Here is a 24,489-nt window from a genome sequence, read left to right as displayed (position 1 = left end):
GAATGGTCGAGCATGTTCCACCAACTTAGTTCGTTTGCTAGCTGTTTATGTTTTTCCACCAACTTATATTCTTTTTTATGAATATCGTTTTTCTAATTCTGGTATATTTTTTAGTAAACAAATGCATGGAGTTCAAGCATTTCATGGGCTAGAGCTTTTCCTACACATCCCTTGTTTTGTCACCGTATCATTCAATCAAAGAAAATGTTATAAAACAAAAGGGTCTCAGGAATCGTTAAGAATAATAGTTCTTTTGTAAAGTTATAAAACAAACGAAGCACCACATATGCTACTGCTTTCATGTTTTACTGAATATTATAAATACTTTTAAATACATGTAAATTTAGAATAAAACCAAATGTGTAAAAGTCTATATAAAATTTTATCAACTAATATTCCAACATTTATATAAAATAATTCAACACGTGACCAAACATTCAATATAAAATGTATATTGGAGTCGAAAACTATTTTGTGTGACTTCGATATCACAACTATTTTTGGCAAAAACTATTGGCAGAGCATCGCATCAGCCATGATATGACTAAACTTTTCTGGGTACATGTAGCAGCTGGAAAGTCTCAAACATGTATGAAATAGCTGAATATTTGATTGCGCATGCATGAATGAACCTATAGAACCATAAAACACTGTCCATCATTTTATTTTATCTTTCCTTTTCGAGAGCATTTTATATATTTAATTTTAATAAGCATTCTAATTTTGAAGTCTGAAGATTCAATCAAACTTCATGAACATAGCAAGTTTGGTTTCAAAGAAACTAGCAAGCAACAAGGAAGTAGATATCTTGCTTTCAAAGTTCTACTAATTGGATGCATCGTTCAGTTCCGTCTTTTGGTGAAATAAATGACAACTATATAAATGAGAAGATAAGTTTTGTTTATCAGGTAAACAATTTATTAATGCATCATCTTGAATAATGTATTCTTATAATTGTTTAACATAACCTTAAATCGCAATACATATCAATAACACTGGGATAAAAAGCACAAGTAAATATTATGCATGCTCCAAATTGGGCTTACACTTGTTAGCTCTTGATTAAAACTCTGCATCTTTTTGCAGGAAGTATTAACAGATAATAAATGTCGAATATAACACAATCCAAGGTTGTTGACAATTTATTTTACACATGTCTAGCATGTTGGAAGGTCCTTTGGTGGAGGAACAACAGATTGATCTTGTCCTGGTCCATCTTCCACCAGGAACGCCGTTTTCAATCCCCAACCTGTGTGCAGCTCCAAATGACAATGCATGAACCAAACACCTACACAACCATAAAATTAGACATGTCAACATATCACAACTAAGACAATCCTTATATTACCGAATGTGTAACATTTTCTGAGTTTTCTAAGGTCGCAGATGCACTTCATCGTAAAGAAATTATTAAATAGTCTCAGATCATCGATTGTTCACGGTCCTCACCAATCTTTATATGATATGTGGTTAAATTTTGCTAATTTATGACAGAATGAGCAGCACACTGCACGAAATAATTTCTTCTAGAAAGACATGCATACACATACATACCTGGATTATCAGCTCTGAAACGAATTGCGGTCCAACCACCGGTGGGAACCCCGACAGTGTTCCTCTCAATAGGATCTACTAAGTTATATTTAGCTGGGTCTTTTGCAGGATCAAAATTACCGATCCCAGTTCCAACAACAAAGAAGTTATAGCCATGAAGATGGAAAGGGTGCGACTCAACAGTGAGGAGGTTGGTGTCTTGCAAAACTAGCTCCACTGTAGAGTTAAAGGGAACCTTGCTAATTCTTGTGCCCGTTAAAGTACCAAGATTAGCCGTTAACGGTGCACCCGTGTAGTTAAAAGTGGTTGAAGGCTTATCGGGAAAATCAGTTCTGTAAACCCCCTTGATATTGAAGTAGTGAGCTTGGAGAAGCGCGGTTTGGGGCATCACAAAAGAGACATTGTTTAGGGAAGCAAGAAGCCGCGTTCCATTGACGCACGTGGGGCAAGAATTCTTGGCCAAACCGATGGTGTAAAAGAGGTTTCGATCAACTTGGAGTGGAACATTAGCAGGGTACAGAGGAGAGTTTAGGCTTCTTAGTTTCTTGTTGTAACTCAGAGCAAAACGCGTGTCATTGGCAGCAGGAAGAAAAGGAAGAAAAGGGACGACAGTGTTTGGAATGCCTTTGTATTGGAATATAGCTGTGGCGGATTTGCTGTCAACTGGGATCGGTGCATCCATAAAGGTTCTTGTAGCCACGAAATATCTTCCAGCCACTTGGTTGGCCTTGACAAGAACATTTGTGGTTTGACCAGGTGCAATGAGAATGGCTTGAGTGGTGAACGGTTTTGTGTAAACAGCGTCAACCTCCACCACTGTCATGTTGTGACCCGCAATGGCAAAGAAAAGCTCATCATCCAGGGCAGCGTTGATGATTCTTAGTAGGTAAGTCTTCCCTTGTTCAACCTCCATTGCATATGTGTCTGAAACATGAATGTAAATTTTGTATTGGAGGATTAGGAATGAAACGGTTTTTAAGTTTAGTTCCCCCTGGAGAAAAGATACTTTTTATATCCATATTTTTTTCTTACGTTTCTCTGAGCAAGGAAAGAGTGGTCCTGGCTTTCCATTGATTGTATGTGCATCTGACATATTTGGTGGCAACCCCATTTGGTTCCCTTGCGTTTCAACAGCTTCCACGTCATTGTGCCACCATTCTCCTGTTAAGAAATTCGAAAAAATCCATTGAAAAGCCAAAAATCGCCATTATGATTACCTTTTAAGTTCAAAGTAGTATATCTATAGCGTAAAACCAAACACTATATGTGTAATGTATTTCAGAAACTGAAACTAACCTAGCAGAATTTCAAATTCTCTAGCTGGCTGTGGGAAAGGAAATGGAGTCCCTGGTTTTGGCATGATAACAATAGCACCATACACTGTGGCCCTCAACCAAAGAATATGAGCATGCCACCACAAGGTTCCTCTTTGCCCTGTAACGTTGAAATCATAAGTGTAGCTGCTACCGGTTTGAATCGGACATTGTGTAATGTAAGCTGGCCCATCAGCCCAACCATTGCGATATTGTTTAATTCCATGCCTGTAGTATAGCCAATAATCCATATAATGCTATAAGAATCCCACATTTGCACGTGCAAACATAATATAATTCTTGTCACTTTTGTTTCTGGAAAATACAAATTGGATTACCAGTGAATTGACATGTTATATTTTGCATGGTTGGTTACGTTGACTTGTACTCTATCTCCTTCTCTCACATAAATCGTTGGCCCTGGGAACCTCCCATTTACTGTTACAATGGGTTTTGCATGACAAAGTCTACTCACATTCTTTACTTGAATCTGTAGGTAGAACATAATCAACGTGATCAAAATCAAAAATCAATGTTAAGCATGCCGATTATGACCATAATAAATGCATACAACATAACTCACGTCAAACTGGTATTTCTTTGTGGCTGCTTCAACTGTGAAGGAGAATAAGCCAAGAAATCCGAAAAGAATCACTAAAAAAGATTTGTGACTGCTGAAGTCCATGCCAGCAGCCATTTTTCTGCTCTTCTTAGACAACTTCAGTTTAGTACGTATATGTATATATGATGCAGTGTTTGATGAGATAGTTGTGGCGAAGAAATGCAGACATAGTATTTATACAAATTGCTGCAAAGGTATAGGTTGGACTAATTAAGCAGTTTATTAAAAAGAACTTGATTAGGTAACGAAATTGTTGTACATCAAGGCTTGCAAGCGATATGTTGAGAAGGACTTCAACGTCTTTGGAATGCCTTAGAGGCTGAGATTCCTTAGCCAATAAAAATATTCACAAGCACAATTCATTTCTTTTATAGTTTTTAATGTCAGTGTGGACTGAAAGTGAGGATATGGGGACCAAACAAGCCTTACACATTGCGCTAATCTATTTCTTTAAAGAGAAGCAATATATTAAATGGTAGAATGTAACTGTAGGGAGAGATTGAGCAGATAATTATGTGTGTGCTTTCAACCAAATATATATATATTATATCAGTACTTAGTATTTGAGTTAATAATAATTTAGTTGGCTATTGTAGGATATTCAGCAAACAGAAATGGTTGCTTGCTTTAGAACTTACATTCTTTCTGTAAATCCTTCGCTGGTAGACTTTCTATTACCTGGGACCAGACTAGATTGGCGTTGCAGATAAATAGAAGAAGTTTTAAGATACTGCTACGTCATATCCAAGTTAAGAAATGTGAGCCTGTGTCACTGTGTAATTAACTAGCCACTGGTCATTCTTTAGTAAGATAACAGCACTGATAAACTAAAAATGTTTTTGTGTGTATAATAAATCATGTGATATATCCAATTAAACTTAAATTATCGCTTGTTAACCCTAATTTAACAATATATATCAAAGTAAATTAATGTGTTTTAAAACTTTTGATTATCAACCTGTGATTTCAAAAGCTTTTGTTTAGGTGCCTCAACTTATTTTAAGATTATGATATGTTTCAATGCAATGCTGAATTAAAATATAATTTTGTAATTAATTATAATGTTCTTACGGAATAGTTTAAAGCTTGTCAATGTTGTTGTGGAAAGATTATAAGCAAAAAGTTTTGGGACCTTCAAAATTTATATATTTAATTATTGTTATTAATAAAAAATTAATTCATAATTTAGTATAATTATAATCAGAAAAGAAATCACACTTATCTAAAAGATTATTCTTTCTTTTTTCAAATTCTTGAATTAATTGTAAATGATTATATTATCGACAAGAAATTCATTTCTCATCTTATTCTGTAATTTTATTTTGATAATCTTTATTGTAAAAATATTCATAAGATGAAAAATCATGCTACTTATTAAACTAAAATTCATAATACATTACTTTTTCTTTTATATTCATAAAATATAAATATATAAACACTCATGAGATGAAAAATAATATTAACCATCAAATTAATATTTCACTATTAAGAGAGACAAAGTTATCATTTTTTTTCTTTAATATTAATAAAAGAGAATATAAAATATTATAGAAAAAATTAATGAGTTTGTATTTAACTTTCTCTTTCTTCCTTAAAACAAAACAAAAAATTTTAGAGTTGGAATTAATATAATAAGTGAGAAACTTAAAAAATAAAAAAATAAAAAACAGTATCTTAATAAATATTTTTATTTATATTTAATTTTGTGATTTATTATTCATTAACATTAAACATTAAACGTTGTGTTTTATGAAAGAAATAAAAATATATTTAATTTAATTTCTATCAATTCCTATATATACTATATATAATTTAAAAATCTCAAAAAACTTTAAAAGTTCCCAGTGTATAAATTTAAAAAGAATTGGGGGGCCCATGCCACCCCTGCCACGTAGAAGATCCACCGTTAGGGACAAAGTGTTGGGTTACTGGGACACAGTCGATGGGCTGTGAGCAGTTGTGATGTGTTTCTTCCTTCACCCACCAAATTTCTTTCTTGCATCCTATCACATGCTTTCAGAATAAGTGTGTCTGGAAAAACATTTTCGAAAAATATTTTTTTAGCAACCTTTTTCCAATAATTTATATTATAGTGATGCGTTTCAAATATACAAATCAATAAAATAATGATACATAATTTATTGTCAAAAAGTTATTAAAAAATTATTAACATATTATAGTCAGAATTAATTTAGTATGTTAAAAAAAAAATAAAATCCAAGTAGATAGGATGCAGATAGAAATTTGATAGGATAGACAAAGAAACATAAATAAAATGAGTTGTATCCCAAACCAGGGCATCAAAATAAAAACAGAAGGAAATTATAGTATTCATTCGTTCCTTTAAACTTTTTTTCATTAATATCTCATTATCATGGATCTTAAAATTTCCCCTCCATTGACATACTTCTTTTCAGAAAAATGAACAAGTTCACTTTTGTGAAAAAATAATGGTTTGAATGGAATAATTTGATACGAACATATAAAGAAATGCCTAAATTAAAAAAAATAATAAAAAAAATAAAAGAAGAAGAAGAAAAGCTATTGAGTAATTGAACATTTTCAACCTTACTCTTACATTTTTGTATATGTTGTCATTATTTAAAACATAGACATAATACATTTTCATTGTTCTATTTTAACATTCTATGGGTGTTGAATTTCTTATTTGAGAAGTTCGAAGTTTATTACTTGAGTTTAAAGAAAATGTCCTACATGTTTACAGTGTGTTACAAAGATGTATCTATTTGTATTTTTTGGATCACACTAATGTGCTCCCATATTAAATTATTTTTATTGTCATAATAATAATAATATTTTCGTCTTTTGTTTAAATTGACAAATTACCAAATATATTTTATTTTTTAAAATTAAGGTAACATCCCAAAAATATAGTATAAAAACATACCATAGAATATTTACATATTAACAATATTATAGTTCAGTTCTGAAAGAGAAGAGGTACGACTATGGTCGAACGACATTACAATAATACTTTAGAATTTAAATTTTTACTAAGCCAAAGCCTAGACCGAACTATTTTCAAAACTAAGCCTTAAACAAAACGGGTATACAAAATACAGTATCTATAACTACCGAACGGTTTATGGTTCGGCCTTAACCTCTACTTCTTCCAGAGCCTTTTCCAGCAACTCCTCTCCTTCTGCTCACATCCAAAGGATGATCATTGCAACAGAAAACAACAACAGGAAGTACAAAATAGACAAGACAAGAAATAAGGTAAGCTTATATACTTTAATTAATTCAACACAACATATAATTCATATCAATCCACCAATCATACATTAATGCATGCAATGAACGACCAATTGACTCTGACTGTCCGGACTGTATGAATTTTGTGTAGCTACGACATTTTTGCACCCGGGTGATGTAGTGGCTGGGATATCTCAGTAGCTGCCACCTGAGGTTAGTCCGTTCTTACATCGCCCATCTTAACCTTATGGACTAGGACTTCTTGCCATTCTCACACATGATTTACTCCTCTCTACTTGAGAATGAGTAATCATAGAATATCAGGATAAACGACACCTTAGCATTACCACGTTCATACTTTACCATTCCATAACAATTCCTGAGATATTCCTCCTTGGAATACTCTTTCATATCCATACCATTCAAATTACATCATACTTTAAAGTCATCATACTTCACATTACATTCCTCATTCATCATGATTAATCATCAACATAGTCATACCAATTCCAGAAAACAATATCCCATCTTAGAAGCAAAACCGAACGAGAGAATATTGTTTAGATTATTATAACCGAACGTTTAGTGTAAGACCAAGCGGTCTTTCACTTATCCACAGAATAGACCAAACGGTCCATACGAGACAAGACTATTTATAATCCTAATACTTATAATAATAGTAAGAAAAGACTACGGGATATGTAACAACTTTGACCGAAAGGTTTTTACTAGACAGAATTCAAGGAAAGTGTATAATAATATATAACACATATAATTGAACATAACAGAAGATGATGAAAGTTTGTTATTTGAAACATAAGAGTTTAAATCAAACACTACCAACTAGACCGAACACTTTGTTTAATGCCGAACACTAATGAGACCGAGCACCTGGTCTATGACCGAGCACTACATAACTTATTCAATGAAAGAATATATTCTAATCATAATTACACATGTCTTATTTTCAACAAGGATAAATATTATATTTAAGAATTTAGGTATTATTGAATATCTTAACGAAACTGTTTTAAGAAGTGCAAAGGAGAGACTATACGTAGACCGAACGCTCATTTACACACACACACACACACACACACACACACACACACACACACACACACACACACACATATATATATATATATATATATATATATATATATATATATAATCGATCGGTCATTAACTAAATTCTCTACAGAAGAAGAATTTAGTTTAGACCGAACACTCAAAGGAAAACCGAACGGTCAATACTGACTCTTGGTGTCAAACACAAGATTATACAGAAAGCTGCAGATTGACGATCAAACTTTATCTCAACCCAATCTACCTCAGTTATAAATCATCCACTCCTATAAACAACATACAGTAGCACCAATACTTCATATTCATCAAATAATCAAACCAATATACAACCATTAAGAACAAGAATCATAATCAAATTATATAAGTTTCCCTTACCTCTTAAGCTTAGTCGAACTCACGATTGCAGAATCAAGCTCACCACTACCCAATCTTATGCACCTAGAGTTTCTTGATTTACAAAACTATACCAAACAAAAGACTAGAATTACTATCAGGAATTCATAGAAGAAGTTGGTAAACTCATGAAACTAGAAACTTGGTTTGCATGTGACAGAAAACAACAGTGTCGAGAGAGGAATGAACTTACCAGCTCAAACCAGCAACTTGATCGGTGCAAAAGAAAGCTCTTGACACCAGGAAGTCTCAGACGTGGTCTGATTGCAGATTGGAAGAAGAAAAATATGAGAATTCTTAGAGAGAGAAGAATGAGATTTGTAGAGAGAAGGAGGAGGAAATGAAGAACTCAGAAGGTTGAAGAAGATGAGTCACGAAAAATTGAAAGCTTAAGTTTTTCATAACCGTCAAAACCGATCGGCCACTCCGCTGCTCACACCTGTCTTCCACTTTCTGATTTTCACTAACACCTGATTTCCACTCACATTTGGTTTTTAAGGGTTTAGACACCTTACACCTACACATGCCTTCCACTAACATGAGATTTTAAGAGTTCTGACAATTAATTACAATCATTTGCAAATATCTTTACTTTTATTCCATTTTTCTTTCCTTTTTCATTTATTTGATTTCCATCACTTAATCCAAGCAAAATATAAAAGAGGTATTAATTCTTTTTTAAAAATACATAGGCGATGAATATTAAATAACATATAGAATATCCACTATATATTTTCATATCATCTCACCATCAATAAAACAACACTTCAAATTGCAATAATATGGACTTGTTAAGTAATACACCTTATCATACACATATAAGTAATAAAACCAAAACTAAAAATTTGTTTTAATTCTATAGTTGTTATAAAAAATTCAATTAGATTTTTAATTTTTATTTGATTTGATTTAATTTTTTAATTTTTTAAATGATTTTCTTTTTCTTATATTAATGTTAGATTTCCATTAGAATTTATATGTCAAATTATTTTACATAAATACAATTTATACGTTAAATAATTTTATCTAAATTTTGTGATTTGATGTATAAATTTTAATAAAAATTTAACACTAATCTAATGGAAAGAACTTAATTAGATTATTGTTAAAAATTAAATTGAATACGAAATAAAAATTAAAAATATAATTGATTTTTTTATAAGAATTAGGGGATAAAAAAGATTTTATTCTGAAATCAGTATACAAACACATAACTTCGAATGAATTATGAAAATTGTCATCTCACTTATTCATTTATTATAGTGCCTTGTTTGTATACAATATGGAAAAAAAAAAGACATAAAATTCTAAATATACGAAAAACAAAAAATAATAATAGGTAAAAAAAAAAATATGATGCTATTAAGAATTCAAGAAAATATAATTTTTTTAAATATCAAATATAAAAACAATCGTATTTACATGAATTTCAAATCAAATCATAAATAATAATTAAATAATTATAGAAAAAGTAAAAATAAGGATTTCAAATAACGAAATTAACAGCCACAATAAAAGTTAATATACTTTTTTTTTAAGACTGTCTAACAAAGTAAATTATTAAATATGAGGACATACATGAGAACATAAACATCTCACCATATATTACTCAAATCCGTACTTATTCAACTATTTTCACACATCACCAATTCCCGTCACACAGTGATGAGTTAATGAAAAATTACAAAAATTTAATATCCTTTATAATATCTAAACTATTCATCTTTATGTTTATGTCGAATGAGTCAGGCATAATATTTAATTCAATTATAAAAACTAGAAGGATTGCCAAGACATTACATAAGAACATTTTAGTAAAATACAAGAACTTTATTAGATATACTGATATTAAAAAATAAATATTTTAAAATATTATCAATATATAGTTTTTCGATATTATGTTGACAAAATACGTTTAATATTTTCTTTTCATGAAAAGGCCACTGAACAGAATCAAACTAGTCTCTTCACTACATACAATTATCGAACAAAAAGTTTAAATCACTCAAATGTCTTGGCAAAGACCGGAAAACATTCGCTTCACAATAGAAAGACAAGTATTAAATTGTAGCTATTAAAACACAACGCATAAACCTCATCTACAAAAATATATTATAGAAACTAACACATTAACTATAACAATTTATGTGTATATCTTGATATAAATTTTATTTTTTATTAAATATATTATTTTATTTGTTATTGAACTAAATATTAATGTCTAATTTATATATGAACGTAAGAAAGTGTTAAAAATTCTAAATCAACTAAAAATAAAATTAATTTAAAATATATAATGTAATTTCATTTTACAAACCACTTTCAAAAAATCACTTTCTTTAAAGTCAAATTAAATTTAAAATCTATTGTTTCTTTTTGATAGCTAATTTTTCTTAATGAGTATTCTGAAGAGAGAAAAAAAAAAAGGATTTCAGCTATTTCATTCCAAGTACAATTTGAAACACGAGCACTGAATTTGAGCAAGCCCCACCACTAGAAGGAAGCTTCCATATGATTCATATTCAAGTGATGATAATTCATGAACACAGAAAAAGGCATCGTTTCGAAAAAAAAAAAAAAGTTGCAGAGGTCGACATAACAAAAAACGTTAGAAATAAAGAGGCCCACGGCCATGTTTGTTCTCTGGAGCAGTGGATAGAAGATAAATGTTGAAGAAAGGACATGGAAGACGCAGCACGTGCAAGTGTCACATGTTTTCTTCTGTTCTCTTTTCTCCTTCCAACGTTTCCCAATAGCCCCACCCTCCTTCGACCTCTTCACGTCACATCAAAACCATATTTTTTAAATTAAATTTATTATTTAAATCACAAGGTCTTATTCGTATTTCTTTTACAATAATACGAAAATATTTTATATTTTACTGATAAAAATAGAAAAATGTTATACATCTCCCCTTTCCATGAAATTAATTCAATTGAAGACAAGTGATTAATGTATCAAATTATTTGGATAAACTCTGCACAAAATTATTTTAGAAAATGAAAGATGATCTCTGACTAAATTTCAGTTATTTTCTTTTCTGATCCAACAGGATTAGTTTCAGTTTTTTTTTTTTGTTTTTTATAGGAAAGTATATTAGTTTAAGGTAAACGTTTAAATTAAAACCCTTCCAAGTTGGGCTAATTAAAACGTTACTCAATTGTGACGTGTCAATGTAGTTGTCATTATGGAACGTGCTTTCCTTCAATGTCCTATTTAATACTCCCGCTCCTTTATTTGTCCCATTCTTCTTTAAATTACATGTAATTTTTTTCTTTTTCATTTTTAAATTACAGTTAAATATGTTTTTGATTTTTGATTTTTTTAATTAAAATTAAATTTTCTTTAAAATTTTGGATTAAACATTAACTTTTTAAATAATTATTAGATTTATTTAAAGTTTTAAATGTAATTTTTAATTAATATTAAAAAAATGTTAAATAGAATCAACAACTCCACCACTTACGTAATACAATATAATCAAGTTTTTGTTTATAAAACTAAATGAATTTGAATTTTATCAAATTTTACAAATTTAACGTTTTTTTTTCATTAAAACCTATGAATATTTATGATATATTCAAGGTGTAAAATAACCTTAAAGTTTACAAGTAAAATATTTAGTGGAAATTTTATATAATTTAGAGGATTTCAGGACGGAAATGCTGGAGTTTTAACATTAAGCACAATTTTATATTTTGATAGCTTTCAAGAGAAGTTCAAAACAGTGGTGATAAACCCCGTTTTAAACAATTCAAACTGTACACACCGATATAATAAAACCTCACAAATTTCATTTTATTTCGTGTTTAATCGTGTTCAACACTATCCCCTTTCAATCGGCTCAACTCTTTCATTATTATTTATTTTTTGAAATATTTTATATCCGAAAAACATCATTAAAGCTTACTTTGCATATTCTTATCTGTGAATGCAAGCCACTAATATCCAGCTGTATTTCGTACAGATAATAATTTAACGTTGCTGGGGTGCTACCACTGAATTCTCTTTTTTTCTTTTCATATTATTCTTTTGTTTTTCCATAAACAAAAGAGTTATTCGAAAATTTCACTTTTTCAGTTTTAATTATTTTGAAGGATTTTAGATTAAATTTGACAGCACGTTGAATTGTCTTAATTTTGAATTACTTGATTTTTTGACACTGTAATGAAATGACCCTTTTATATTTTAAACAATCGAACCTTTGTATATCGTTAATCGCCAGAATTAAAAATTTTCTTGACGCTAAATTGGATCATATAGGATCACATTTCTTGCATTTTATCGTAACGTATAGATACAATCAAGATAAGGAATTTTGATTGAATATTGAATTTTGAAAACTAATTTCCTTTGTATCGTGTTTGAAACACTGATACATAAAAACGACTTTTCAGTTGATATTTATTTGATAATTGAGACAGCTTTTATGGGATATACATTTCAAAACTAAATGTCAGCGCTTTTATCCCGATAATGTTAAAAGTATTTAACAGAAATACCATGATTTAATAAATTTGAAATCTAATAATTTAATTTTCTGTTAATTAATTTAGTTTTATATTCTTAATAACGGGTGCGCACACAAAATTAGCTTGAAGGGAAGTTTTTGTGAGTGGGTGTGATTTATTTCCAATGAGGTAACGCAGAAACGTTGATTGGATGACCTACAATCCAAGTTGTGATGAACGATTTGATCACCATTTTTTGTGTTACGAGTACGATGTTGAACAAAAAGAAACAGATTGCCACGTGTCGCGGTGTAAGAAATAGGGAGTAGCGTGGGTGGAGCGCACTGGATTGCCCAAATAAACTACGCTTCGCTTTCTGCAACAACATTGCTAAAATAAGATTTAAGATAAAAGACTGGATCCGATTCATGTCACAGCATTCCGGTTCGGACTACCTTTTTCGCGGCGGTGCTAGTGGCGGAGACTTGGCGCCGGAATATTCCCTCTTTACGCCTCCTCCTTCTTCCTAACCTAACCTAACCTTCTTCGCTTCAAAACCACTTCATCTCCTCACTCGTATCTCTCATTTCCCTTCTCCGATTCGCTTCTTCTCCTCGCTTATCGATCTGCTTTCTACAACCTTTCTATAGACAAACCTCAATTTCTCAGCTGATTTGGTGTGATTCGACTTTCACTCGCGTCAATTTTCAGGTTTTTTTCTTCCTTCTTTTGCCCCTTATTTAGTGTTTAAAGAACAAAAAAGAAGAAAAAAAAATTGTGCTTAGGCATTCTTCATTCTGGTTTGTCATCAGAATTTATAGATCGATGAGGACACGGTGTCTGCTATAAAGTCTTTGATTTTTTTTTTTTGTGATACTTTTAGGGAGGGAGATGAAAAATAGTTTATTCCTTAGTTTTGTTACTTTATATATTACACTTGTCAGGAGTTAGGGGAATACTTGTTATTCGCAAGGTATGATTTGTGAATGTGTTTTGAGCTTGAATTGAATTAGTAATGGTTTCAATGCATTATGCTGTGCTAAGAGCCGTTGTTGTTGGTATCTGAGAAATCGAAAGAGGTGACTTTGTGATACATGGGAGTATTTTTTTCACTGTGTAGAGTGGAGATTTGTTTGGGTTTTAATTGGGTGGTTGCAATTTTTTTGGTGGAAGGAAGATTGATATGCTCTGTGACTATGTCGTTGAAAAGCATAGTAAGAGAACTGAAGGAGATGAGAGACGGGATTGGCAACATGTCAAAGCGAGGTGTGGAGAGCAGGCGTTGGAATGGTCGAACAAAGTCACATGTTGCTCCAGATATCACTCTAACTTCACTTGAACCGATTCAGCAAGGGCAGTGGGCGCATTTACCCCCTGAGTTGCTGCTGGACATAATAAGTAGGGTGGAAGAGAGCGAGACTACCTGGCCTGCACGTGCCGTTGTTGTTCATTGTGGTTCAGTTTGTAAATCTTGGAGGGATGTTACCAAAGAAATTGCCAAGACTCCTGAACAATGTGGAAGGATCACATTTCCTATTTCGTTGAAGCAGGTGATAAATTCTTCTCCCTTGCGTAGCTCAATCTTAATTTTCCTTTTTCTCTGTTTCTTATCTTTCTCTTATGTTTATAAACAGCCCGGGCCACGGGATTCTCCAATACAGTGCTTTATCAGGAGGAACAGAGAAACTTCTACATATCTATTATACATTGGCCTGGTGCCATGTAAGTTTGTTACTTTGTTCATTGCTGATGTGTACCATTTCTTTTTCGATAGAAACAGGGATGCTATGTTTCTCATTTTAAGTTACTTATTAAAATTCTGAGCGAACAACTTTGAATATTGAACTGCAAGTTTCTTACACTAAAATTCATGATTCATGTATTATTAAACTCATTTATTTATGCACAATGGTCAACATCATTATCTTTGGAACTCTTCTCAAATGGATTACTTGGTATTCACCCACATATATTGTGAACCAGAATATATTTGAGCTATTTGAAGAAGAGGAAAATCGGATAAATTGGATTTACCAAAAGCCAAGCCAACTTTTGTTCTTGAAGCGATAACTGATAAGTTGTGTTATTTTGATGTTAATTCTGCAGCGGAGAACGAGACTGATAAGTTGCTACTAGCTGCCAAAAAGGTAAGAAGGGCAACAGGGACAGACTTTATTGTGTCTTTGGTTGCAGATGACTTTTCTCGCTCCAGCAACACATATGTTGGAAAACTCAGGTAAGTTTTGGTTTGATAGAAACATGCCTTTATTATTTTTCATCTGGCTCCATACCATATCTTTGACTTGACAATAAAATTTGACAGGTCTAATTTTTTGGGTACCAAGTTCACTATTTATGACAGCCAACCACCACACGGAGCTGCAATTCAACAAGATAGTGGGTCTAGTAGGAGATTCCATTCTAAGCAGGCATCTCCTAGAGTTTCAGCATTTAACTATGTTGTTGGCACCATTGCCTATGAGTTGAATGTTCTCCGTGCAAGAGGGCCAAGGAGAATGCATTGTACCATGAACTCCATACCTGTCTCAGCTATTCAGGAAGGGGGCACTGCTCCAACACCTACGTCTTTCCCTCAAATCATTGACAAGCCTTTTTCTCCCTCACCAGCTCTAAAAGGAAAAGGTCCAAGTACAGATTTAAATAATGTAAACCTCCCTAAGCTAGCAGTACCTAGTCAAGGGTCAGCTGAGCCCATGGTACTAAAAAATAAGGCTCCTAGATGGCACGAGCAACTGCAATGCTGGTGCCTAAACTTCAAGGGTCGTGTTACAGTGGCTTCTGTTAAAAACTTTCAACTTGTGGCCGCTGTTGATCCATCTCATAATGTTTTAGCTGCAGAACAAGAAAAAGTAATCTTGCAGTTTGGAAAGATTGGAAAAGACATATTTACTATGGATTACCGTTATCCGCTCTCTGCCTTCCAAGCCTTTGCCATATGTCTGAGCAGCTTTGACACCAAACCAGCTTGTGAATGAAACCAATGGCACTGGATCATCTGCTGATTTGTATCATACATGTAATGTGCCAGGCACAGTTCCCTCAGGCTTGGTGGGGCATGCAACTGAGGGGCTGTGCAGTCTTTAGCATTTCCCATTGTGTTAGTTCATTCTGGAATTTAACTTTATGCTGTTTCATAGCGCTGCAACTAAAAGTAAGCTTAGTGAATCTTCACTTTTATAATATAAAGTCTCATTTTATTTCTCACAAACAAATCTGGTTTTTGTTTTCCAATAATGAGTTTTTAGTTGTATGTAGTTCCGAGTTATTTTCCTTCAATGTTATACAGCTGACTTTATATATATATATATATATATATATATATATATATATATATATATATATATATATATATATATATATATATATATATATATATATATATGGGTTTGCTAACGCGCGTACGCTTGTTTTTCAGTTGGTACATTTTAGCAATGTGTACCGGGTTTTAGTAGACAAAAATATCCTTATATATCATGGATTCTAAGTTTTAAGGTTAAGGGTATTTTAATAATTTTCATTCTCAAAACTAAAAAAAAAAAGGAAACCCCCCAAACCCTTACTCACCTCTTTCATTCCTCTCAACCCTTTCTCTTTCCTCTTTCTCACTCCAATATTTTTTCTGTCATCTCTACTGTAGTCTCACAAATCAGAAACACTTGCTCTTAAACAATCTTACAAAAAAATGATTTTATAATGAGTTTTCATCTTATAATTTTTGTCTTATCTAATTTTATCCAATTTTCACAAGCATAAAGGAATTGGTAATTAACCTGGAAAAAATTCAGAAATACTCGCTGTTAAACAATTTCTTACAAAAAATGATTTTATAAAGAGTTTTTGTCTTATCTAATTTTATCTAATTTCACAAGCATAATGACATCAAAGGAATTGGTAATTGGCCTGGAAAAAAATCAGAAACACTCAGTTGTTAAACAATTTCTTACAAAAAAATGACTTTATAATGAGTTTTCATTTTATAATTTTTGTCATATATAATTTTATCTAATTTTCACAAGCATAATGACATCAGAAAGAATTGGTAATTGGCCTGGAGGGTTTTTTTAGAGATGATGATTCAACAAATACAGATGATGAAATTAGAGAGGTTAGTGAAGATGGTGAAATTGAAGAGATCTTGAATGAACCTTTGCCTTGAAGGTGAATATATCAATGACTCAACTCTTTACAAAGGAAAATTTTTTAAAGGCATGTGTTTTTGATTTTTTTCAATTGGGACTACAGTAGGGATGACAGAGAAAAGGTTGGAGTGAGAGAGATGAAAGAGAAAGGATTGAGAGGAATGAGAGAGGTGAGTAAGGGTTTGGGGGGTTTTTGTTTTTTTTTTTAAGTTTTGAAAATGAAAATTATTAAAATACCCTTAACCTTAAAACTTCGAATCCATAATGTATAAGGATATTTTTGTCTACTAAAACCCGGTACATATTGCTAAAATGTACCAACTGAAAAACAGGCGTACGCGCGTTAGCAAACCCCATATATATATATATATATATATATATATATATATATAATTTGATCAACCGGTATGTTCCTGGTAGTTATAGGTAATAAATTGAATCCGAAGTTTGATACAAAAATAATCTTAGGACGCCATTTTTGAATGAGTTTATGAACAATAATACTTGGCAAGAATAACCCCACCTAAACCAGAAAAACATAATTCTACAATTTGGTTGGTTATTTCTTATTACAAAATTATAGGAGGATGGAAAGACTTTTTAATTTTTTGAACATGTCAAAATTCGAAACGAGTCCCGGAAAATAAGATTAATAGACTATTTTTGAATTTTGATATATAGAAACTAATCAGGAAGAACTATATATTTTTAAAGACCAAAAGATATTTCGTCTAATATTAAAAATGAATTTATTTGTCTGCATGATATATATATATATATAAAGTAGTGTGTAATTGACGGGACAGGACTATTCATTCAGATTTCTTAAAACCTTGGAGGATTATAATTGAATTAATCTCACGGAATGTATGTGTTTTTAGCGGTTAAATATTAAAATCCAAGGAGTGTGCTATATGTGGAGGTCAGTTTTGGATCTGCAAGTATATGGAATAATGGAATAATTGAGTAATGGTAGTAACACATTTTAACATTTATTTAATACACAATATAAAATAGTCAAAAAAATATGTTTTTATATTTTTTTTAAGAAAAAAAATAAAAAGAAAATATAATATTAAATAAATATAAAAAAATTATGTCAAAATATATATTTTTTGGAATAACACTAAAAAATAATATTTTAACATACATAAAGTTTTTACATTCATTATATATGGTCTTTTCTCAATTTTTTACTTTTTAAAAAAATATTATAAAAATTTATTTTTTTATAATATTTTACTTTTATAATGTGTCAAATAAATTTTTGTGACTTTATCATTACTCTAATACTAATAGACGAAAACTACTATACCATGATGAGTTATATCTTAACAAGGATCCCTTGCAAGCAAAGGTAACCTTTCATCATCAGATCACCAATTTATCAATGATCATAACTCAATAAGAATTAGAGGAATTAACTAAGCATGATTTAGGAATAGTGGACAGATGTAGTCAAGAGTCTGCTTTCAAGATTTGAACAGCCCAAACCAACAACCTTACCATTGTGCCAAGATAGCCCTAAATGAAATAATGAAATAAAATAGTAACATAAAATTGGTCACATAAAGAAGGTAAAGAATTGGAAGGTACCCTCCTTTATTATCAAGGCCATACAATTAAACAGCAAAGTGTTAAATATAGGCAAACACCTTCATTGCAATAATATCTATTTTACAGCAGTATCCACAGTACTGAAGTGTTTAATATATATACAATAAGAATAAACAAGAAATGTATAATTGGTCTACCTAGTATATTGACATGAAGGGAAAGAGAAATCAGAAAACTTTCTACTGTCTTTAACAATTCACAAGTCCTGAATTGGAATGTCAATACTGAAAGGAATATATCATCATCATAAACACAACTGTACATCATCTTACTACCTGTTGTTACAGTGCAAAATTAAGTAGCAGATGCTTTGCGAATGAATCTTTAAAGCTAAAAATTCCGCAAGTGCTAGGAAAGGCAAAACCACATATGGAACTCATCTGAACGTCATCTTTTGGATTTTGATCCATGTGAACTGGACTTTGAGAATGGTGATAGTTTCTTCAGAAAGGTGGATTTCTTCGGTGGTCTATTTTCTTCAGCTGGGTGAGTGTTAGAATCTCGACAAGAGTTGCTGATATTTGGCTCAGGGCAATCTTTATTGTCACCAATGTTGACATCATCCAAAAGATGGATCAATTCCAACGCACTTTTCTTTCCTTTATCGTTTCCATTCTGGGAGATCAAGAAAAGAGAAGGTATGATATTGTCATGCTCACTCATTACTAACTTCAAGTAATCCACATGAGAGCATAGAGAGACTAGAACTGCCAGTGCATGTTCTTGTTCTTCATTATTGCCGGTATTAAGTATTTCAGTAACCGAACTTACGCACCCCTTTGTTTCAGCAACAGAATTCCTACCCTCTTCAGTATCACAAAGATTTTTCAGTATACGTATGCAGTACCTCAAAAGGTTTCTGTCTTCGAAAAATGGCAGCAATTTTGGGATGCACTTGAGTGATAGCATGCGGGGACAGACTTCGCCAATGAAAGACAAATTGTACATTATTCTAATAGCTTGTTGTTGGAAACCTTTTTTTTCGAAATCAAGTATGTTTAAAATAGAATTGAGAGAACTGGATGCTGCAATTTTAGGTGCATTATACCAACGTCCTGACAGTTCTTCCAGTATGGCAAGAATTTCTTCTGTCGCTTCTGAATCAAGAAAACTTGCCAACATAATGAACGTCTCTTCATTCAAATTAGTATTACCATTTCTGCAACAAATAATATGCAAATAACAAAAAGATCATTCTATTATCAAAAGGCAAGTGCAATGATAAAACGATCAAAGTATGGAAGAAAATTACAAAAAATAAAAAAGAGAATAGAATGTGATTTATATCCCTCGAAAATTCTATAACTTTCTCGTGATTTTCGTTTTTGAAGGATGTTAAACAATGTTTCAACACATGAACACTGTTTTTGAGGATAGATGTGAATTAATTTAGAAAAATCTTAGCCGAAAAATGACATGAGAAAATATAATAAGCAAAGCAAATAGTTAGCAATATAGAAATAATAAGATTAAGAAAGCGGAAAAGAAATCATGCCTGCAGTTGTTCACAAAATCCAACAGAAGTTGAGTTCCAGCTCTCAACGCTTGAACATCACGCAGATCATATGCATTGTTCAGAAATCTGAGGAGTGGTTCAACCAAACTGTCTGCAGATACAGAACCAAAAGCTTGGCTATTGCTTTTCAAGTGATCTTTCAGGTCTTGAATGACCTTGCATTGAGAATCCCATTGAAGATCACCGAGTTTAGGCAAGAGCATCAAATCAGTATCATGTATCTCTGTATGAACTTGATGTCTTTCAGAATTGTCACTAGTCCTGATCAGCATAGAGCCACGAGTGGTCCTACCATGCGAGGCATCTGAACTAAAACTAACATCAAGTGACCCAATTGACATGTTACTAAGATCCACTGGCGGGTTGAAATCATTGAAATAACTTCCTATACTATTAATGGAAGTGCTTGAAACATCCCATGAGGAAATATCTTCTGCTTGCCTACTAGGATCTGGAATGGAGACTCCATTTTTTCTGCACCACTTTGATATTAAGTCCTTCATGGCCACATTTGGAGTTAAAGCCGTATGGATTAGTTTCTTTCTGGTTTTGGGGCATATATCCTTACCCTCATCAAACCACTTTTTTATCCACATCCTTTCATATGTTACTCCTGATTCAATGATAACAGGATCATTCATCAACCTTGAGGATATTGGGCATTTATATTGCTCAGGGAGGTCAACTCCACCTAACTCACCGGTGTGAGTTATATACTGATCATAGTTTAAGCTTTGGTCTGACTCCACATGATGGTTTCGTAGAGAATCGTGATAAGAGTTCTCCGTTGCAACATGTTCTTCGGAAGAATAGACCCTCTCCTCATGTTCTTCCACCAGGAGCTTTGCATGCTTTTTCAGTAGAAGCAGAAGATAACTCAGTATCTTTTTCTTTGTCAGCTCATTTGGTCCAAGTTTATCCAACAACTTCCTAATAGATCGTTGCTCTGTTACGATGGCCCTCGCTGATGTTATTTTCAGTCGCGATGCCACAGACTGAAGAGCTTTAACTTCAGAATCGTCGACTGAATCTGAAGTTGAAGTGAGCAACTCTTTCACAACCCTCCCAGCCTCTTCTTCATTGGGGTCCAGAACAAATCTCGTACACTCAAGATCATGAATTATTCTAGAAACCTGCAAGTTATATTTCAATCTCAACTAGATTATTGGAATGAAGTTCCGTTTGGGTAGGCTTAAAAAGAAAAGTCAGACGAGTCTAGTTAATATGCCTGATTGTAATAAACAAATTATCATTTTATTTTAGAGTTTAAAGATCCAGTTAAAAGAATCGTAATAATCCAATAGCATCAAAAAGAAAATTTAATAGAGAATATAAGCTGACTGACCTTCACTGCCAACATAACAGGAACCATGTTCTGAATTTGGATTAAGCTTTTCTCTAATAATCGTGTTGTCTTTAGGCATTTTGAGAGTACTGTATCCCCTGTCATAACCTGAAAGTAGTATCCAAACCAACAAAACTATCATCAGTACCATCACTATCATGCAGCCTGCAAGTATAATCCACTGATAAGTGCTAAGATCATGTGTATTTTTAGGTGCTCATGTTTTTCATATAAGCTTGACAAAGAAGATATTAAATAAATCATCAATTTCACCCTCTGTGCATTACTGCTAAGTATCTTCTAAATTAATAGAACTATACAAGTAATCTTTCAAGTATTGAGTATCCATCAATTAACAATATATTTTACTTTTAAATATGATGTCTAATACTTGAAAAATTATTTATTTAATTGTTTTGCTCGAAGAGACCATTTAGGATAGTAGTATGAAATTGAGCATGCGTTCAAGAAGAAATGGCGTGTCGTATTTGTGTGTGTTGCTTTGCTATTATTAATGAAGGACTACACACCAGGTAGAGTTTGCTGCATTCAGAGCAATGCTGCACGAGTACTTTGGCTTTTTCAATTGTGTTGTTCAGCAAACACAGAGACTCTATTCCTGATGAGAACCCTGGCCGTGCCGCCTCTATGTCTGGAACTATTCTTGAGATTCTATCAACTAATTTTGCAAGTTCTGTGCACATTTTACCATGCACCTGTCGACATAAATTCCCATTAATAGATTGGTTAGTTCTAATATCACAGTGCAGTTGAAGAAGGTAACGTCATATCCTGAAGAACAAAAAATTGAAGCCCGGTTCCGTTTTCTTCTAGCTTCAATAAATACCAGTTTTAGAGTAGAAAATTGATATAACTGGATAGTAAAAAGTACCACTAACTTCATAGCTGACTTTTCTATTTTTCAAGAAAAATCAATATAATTGGTATATTAAAAGGAGAATCTCTGGAAAACATTCACAATAAACATAATACCGAAATTCAATTATAGTTATGTACCTTAAAGGAGCGGGGATTTAGCAAGGCCTCCCCTTCACCAATGTCCATTCTCATTAGGAGAGTGTCCTAGACCTGCACATTAAACAAAATTATTCATATTGTTTGAAAGAATAACTAATACAGTAAAAACTAAATGAAACCATATTTACTAGAAATGAAAACATATTTGCATCTAAACTAAAATGTTACTAATATTCATATTTTTCTGTATTTATCTTTTTCTCTTTTGCTATTTTACTAACCTATAGTGTAAATACATGATTTTTATTGTAATTCTTTAAACAGTGTAAAGATTTTATATTTTGTATTTTTGATTGAGATCAAAAGAGTCTATTTCACTACCAGAAGGAGATAAACATAAATTTCAACGTGAAAATTGGTTCTATTCCCCCTATCAGAGACACATGTGCATTTCCAAAAATACTGAATACAGAGGTGACAAAATGGCTTCTTGGACTCATATGGATTGTCCCGATGCAAACTGAGATATAGTGAGCCGGGAAAAAATTATATTGAATTCGATTTTTTAAACCTAGATTGGTATACTGTTGAAAAATCAATATTTTAATTCAGACTAAAGTTAAAAAGGAATTCCTAAAACACTGTAACGAACAATAAATCACCTAGAGTTAAAGATGGTGAATAAGAAGCAACTTACAAGAACTGTAATAGAAGCAATTCTTTGTAATCTCCCTTGAACCGCGCCAAAATTCAGATTAATTACTACAGAGTTCAAATACTGATTTCGTCTCACCGCAGAAAACTCAGCAGGGGTATGGATTTAACATGAAGCTTTGTGTTCGGGGGCAGCTCTAAGGTGAACAAAGCAACAGTTGAATGGAATCATAATCTATTCTCGGAACCACGGTTGACCCTCTCTAGAGAGAGACACACAAGATGAACTGAATTGAGTAAACAACAAAATCTGATGCTTAACCAGAAAGATTAGTCTGAAACAGAAAGCAATAAATAGAAGAAGATGATATTGTTCAGTGAAAGCAAAGCAAAGCAAAGGAAGGCGTGGATTCGAAAAGGTTGATGAATCATATAACTACTACCCATGAAAGCAAAAACAACAAAAGTCTTCTCTTTAAGATGAGTACCATCTCGTAATATGAGATTATTGTGCAGAGTAACGAGGAAGGAGAGAGAGAGAAAGAAAATGGCAAGAGAAAAGAGAGACCCGTCAACGTGATTATAGTTCTCGAATAAAAGCATGACCAAGTCAACCAAACCCTACAATTTCTCTCCCTTTCTCTGTTACCAAACAGTGGGAATGGAATTTTGGATTCTTTCACTTCTACTCTCAAATTATGATCTCACTTCACCCAATATATTAAAAAAAATGCAAGAAATTAAGTCATCTCATTCATTACAAATATCTAACAATTATTATATATATATATGACGTATTATATGTGCATATTTAATGCACATAAGTCAAATAGTAATGTGTGTTTGATTTTCAGTCATATGTTTCATTCATAAAAGATCACACTTTAGAAATTAGGAATTTTTTTTTTATTGTGCTACATAAAAATATATAATGTAATTATAATAATTTTTATAATTTGTTGATGAGAAAATAAATGATGATGATGATGGTATGTGAGGGACATGATGATCATTGTGGATATGTGTGTGTGTGGAAGAAAGAGATGATGGTGGCTGTGAATGACTATGTATGTTGTTGACTGAGAAAAAAAGCTGACGTTTCAACGGCAGACTCCGTTGAATTGAATGCTGCAAATGCAATACCAATTATTAAATTAATTAATTGCATACAATGCAAATAATACAAGTCAGTAATATTTTGTAAGTCAAAAGCCCAATTCTTAGTGCTGCTACCAATTTCTTCCCAAGTTTGTTTCATCCCTTTTACTTAGACCTGGTATTTATTTAAAAAAATAATAATATTACTTTATACATCTTCATTCATTTTACAAAATGTAAAAATACCCTTTTAATAAGCCAAAGTTGATTATGAGAACAGGTCAAATATTACCTATTAAAGATAGGGGCAAACAATTCTCTCACCCTTGAATCCAAATTATTGCCTAATATGAAAAAATCATGGGAAGTTTTCAACTACATAGTCCCGTGACAGTTTTTAACGTTACTCTAACTGTCAACAGTTTTTAACTTTACTGTAACTGTCAATTAATTGATCTAATTTACCAACATCTTTTAATATTT

At 32.1% G+C, this 24,489-nt stretch overlaps 3 protein-coding genes across 4 annotated transcripts; 1 reads left to right on the top strand and 2 right to left on the bottom strand.

The window, feature by feature from the left end:
* Positions 1-933: 933 nt before the first annotated feature.
* Positions 934-3,619, bottom strand: LOC124830893 (laccase-11-like). The gene is made up of 6 exons (XM_047304756.2): positions 3,451-3,619; positions 3,206-3,357; positions 2,851-3,095; positions 2,587-2,715; positions 1,555-2,478; positions 934-1,288 (listed from the first exon to the last, which is right to left on the bottom strand). Exons 1-6 carry the CDS (start codon positions 3,562-3,564, stop codon positions 1,158-1,160), a joined length of 1,695 nt encoding a protein of 564 aa, XP_047160712.1. The 5' UTR covers positions 3,565-3,619; the 3' UTR covers positions 934-1,157.
* Positions 3,620-13,018: 9,399 nt separating this feature from the next.
* Positions 13,019-15,913, top strand: LOC148192041 (tubby-like F-box protein 2). 2 transcript variants are annotated; one of them, XM_088100832.1, is made up of 5 exons: positions 13,019-13,349; positions 13,816-14,188; positions 14,273-14,360; positions 14,745-14,874; positions 14,962-15,913. In XM_088100832.1, the coding sequence occupies exons 2-5, from the start codon at positions 13,835-13,837 to the stop codon at positions 15,632-15,634; spliced, it is 1,245 nt and encodes a 414-aa protein (XP_087956958.1). In that variant the 5' UTR covers positions 13,019-13,349; positions 13,816-13,834; the 3' UTR covers positions 15,635-15,913. The 2 variants fall into 2 exon arrangements, with proteins under 2 accessions (XP_087956958.1, XP_087956959.1); XM_088100833.1 differs by having other exon boundaries at positions 13,759-14,188.
* A 2,520-nt stretch (positions 15,914-18,433) lies between these two features.
* On the bottom strand, positions 18,434-23,579 carry LOC124830891 (U-box domain-containing protein 5-like). The gene is made up of 6 exons (XM_047304752.2): positions 22,952-23,579; positions 22,294-22,365; positions 21,807-21,992; positions 21,277-21,384; positions 19,911-21,064; positions 18,434-19,574 (listed from the first exon to the last, which is right to left on the bottom strand). The coding sequence occupies exons 2-6, from the start codon at positions 22,345-22,347 to the stop codon at positions 18,803-18,805; spliced, it is 2,274 nt and encodes a 757-aa protein (XP_047160708.2). The 5' UTR covers positions 22,348-22,365; positions 22,952-23,579; the 3' UTR covers positions 18,434-18,802.
* Positions 23,580-24,489: the final 910 nt, after the last annotated feature.

The sequence above is a fragment of the Vigna umbellata genome, chromosome 10, assembly GCF_029865625.1.
Source record: "Vigna umbellata cultivar VRB3 chromosome 10, Vumbellata_1.0, whole genome shotgun sequence".
In the NCBI taxonomy this organism is placed as follows: domain Eukaryota; kingdom Viridiplantae; phylum Streptophyta; class Magnoliopsida; order Fabales; family Fabaceae; genus Vigna; species Vigna umbellata.
Note: the sequence above shows the minus strand (reverse complement) of the source record. Positions and strands in the feature narration are given on the sequence as shown.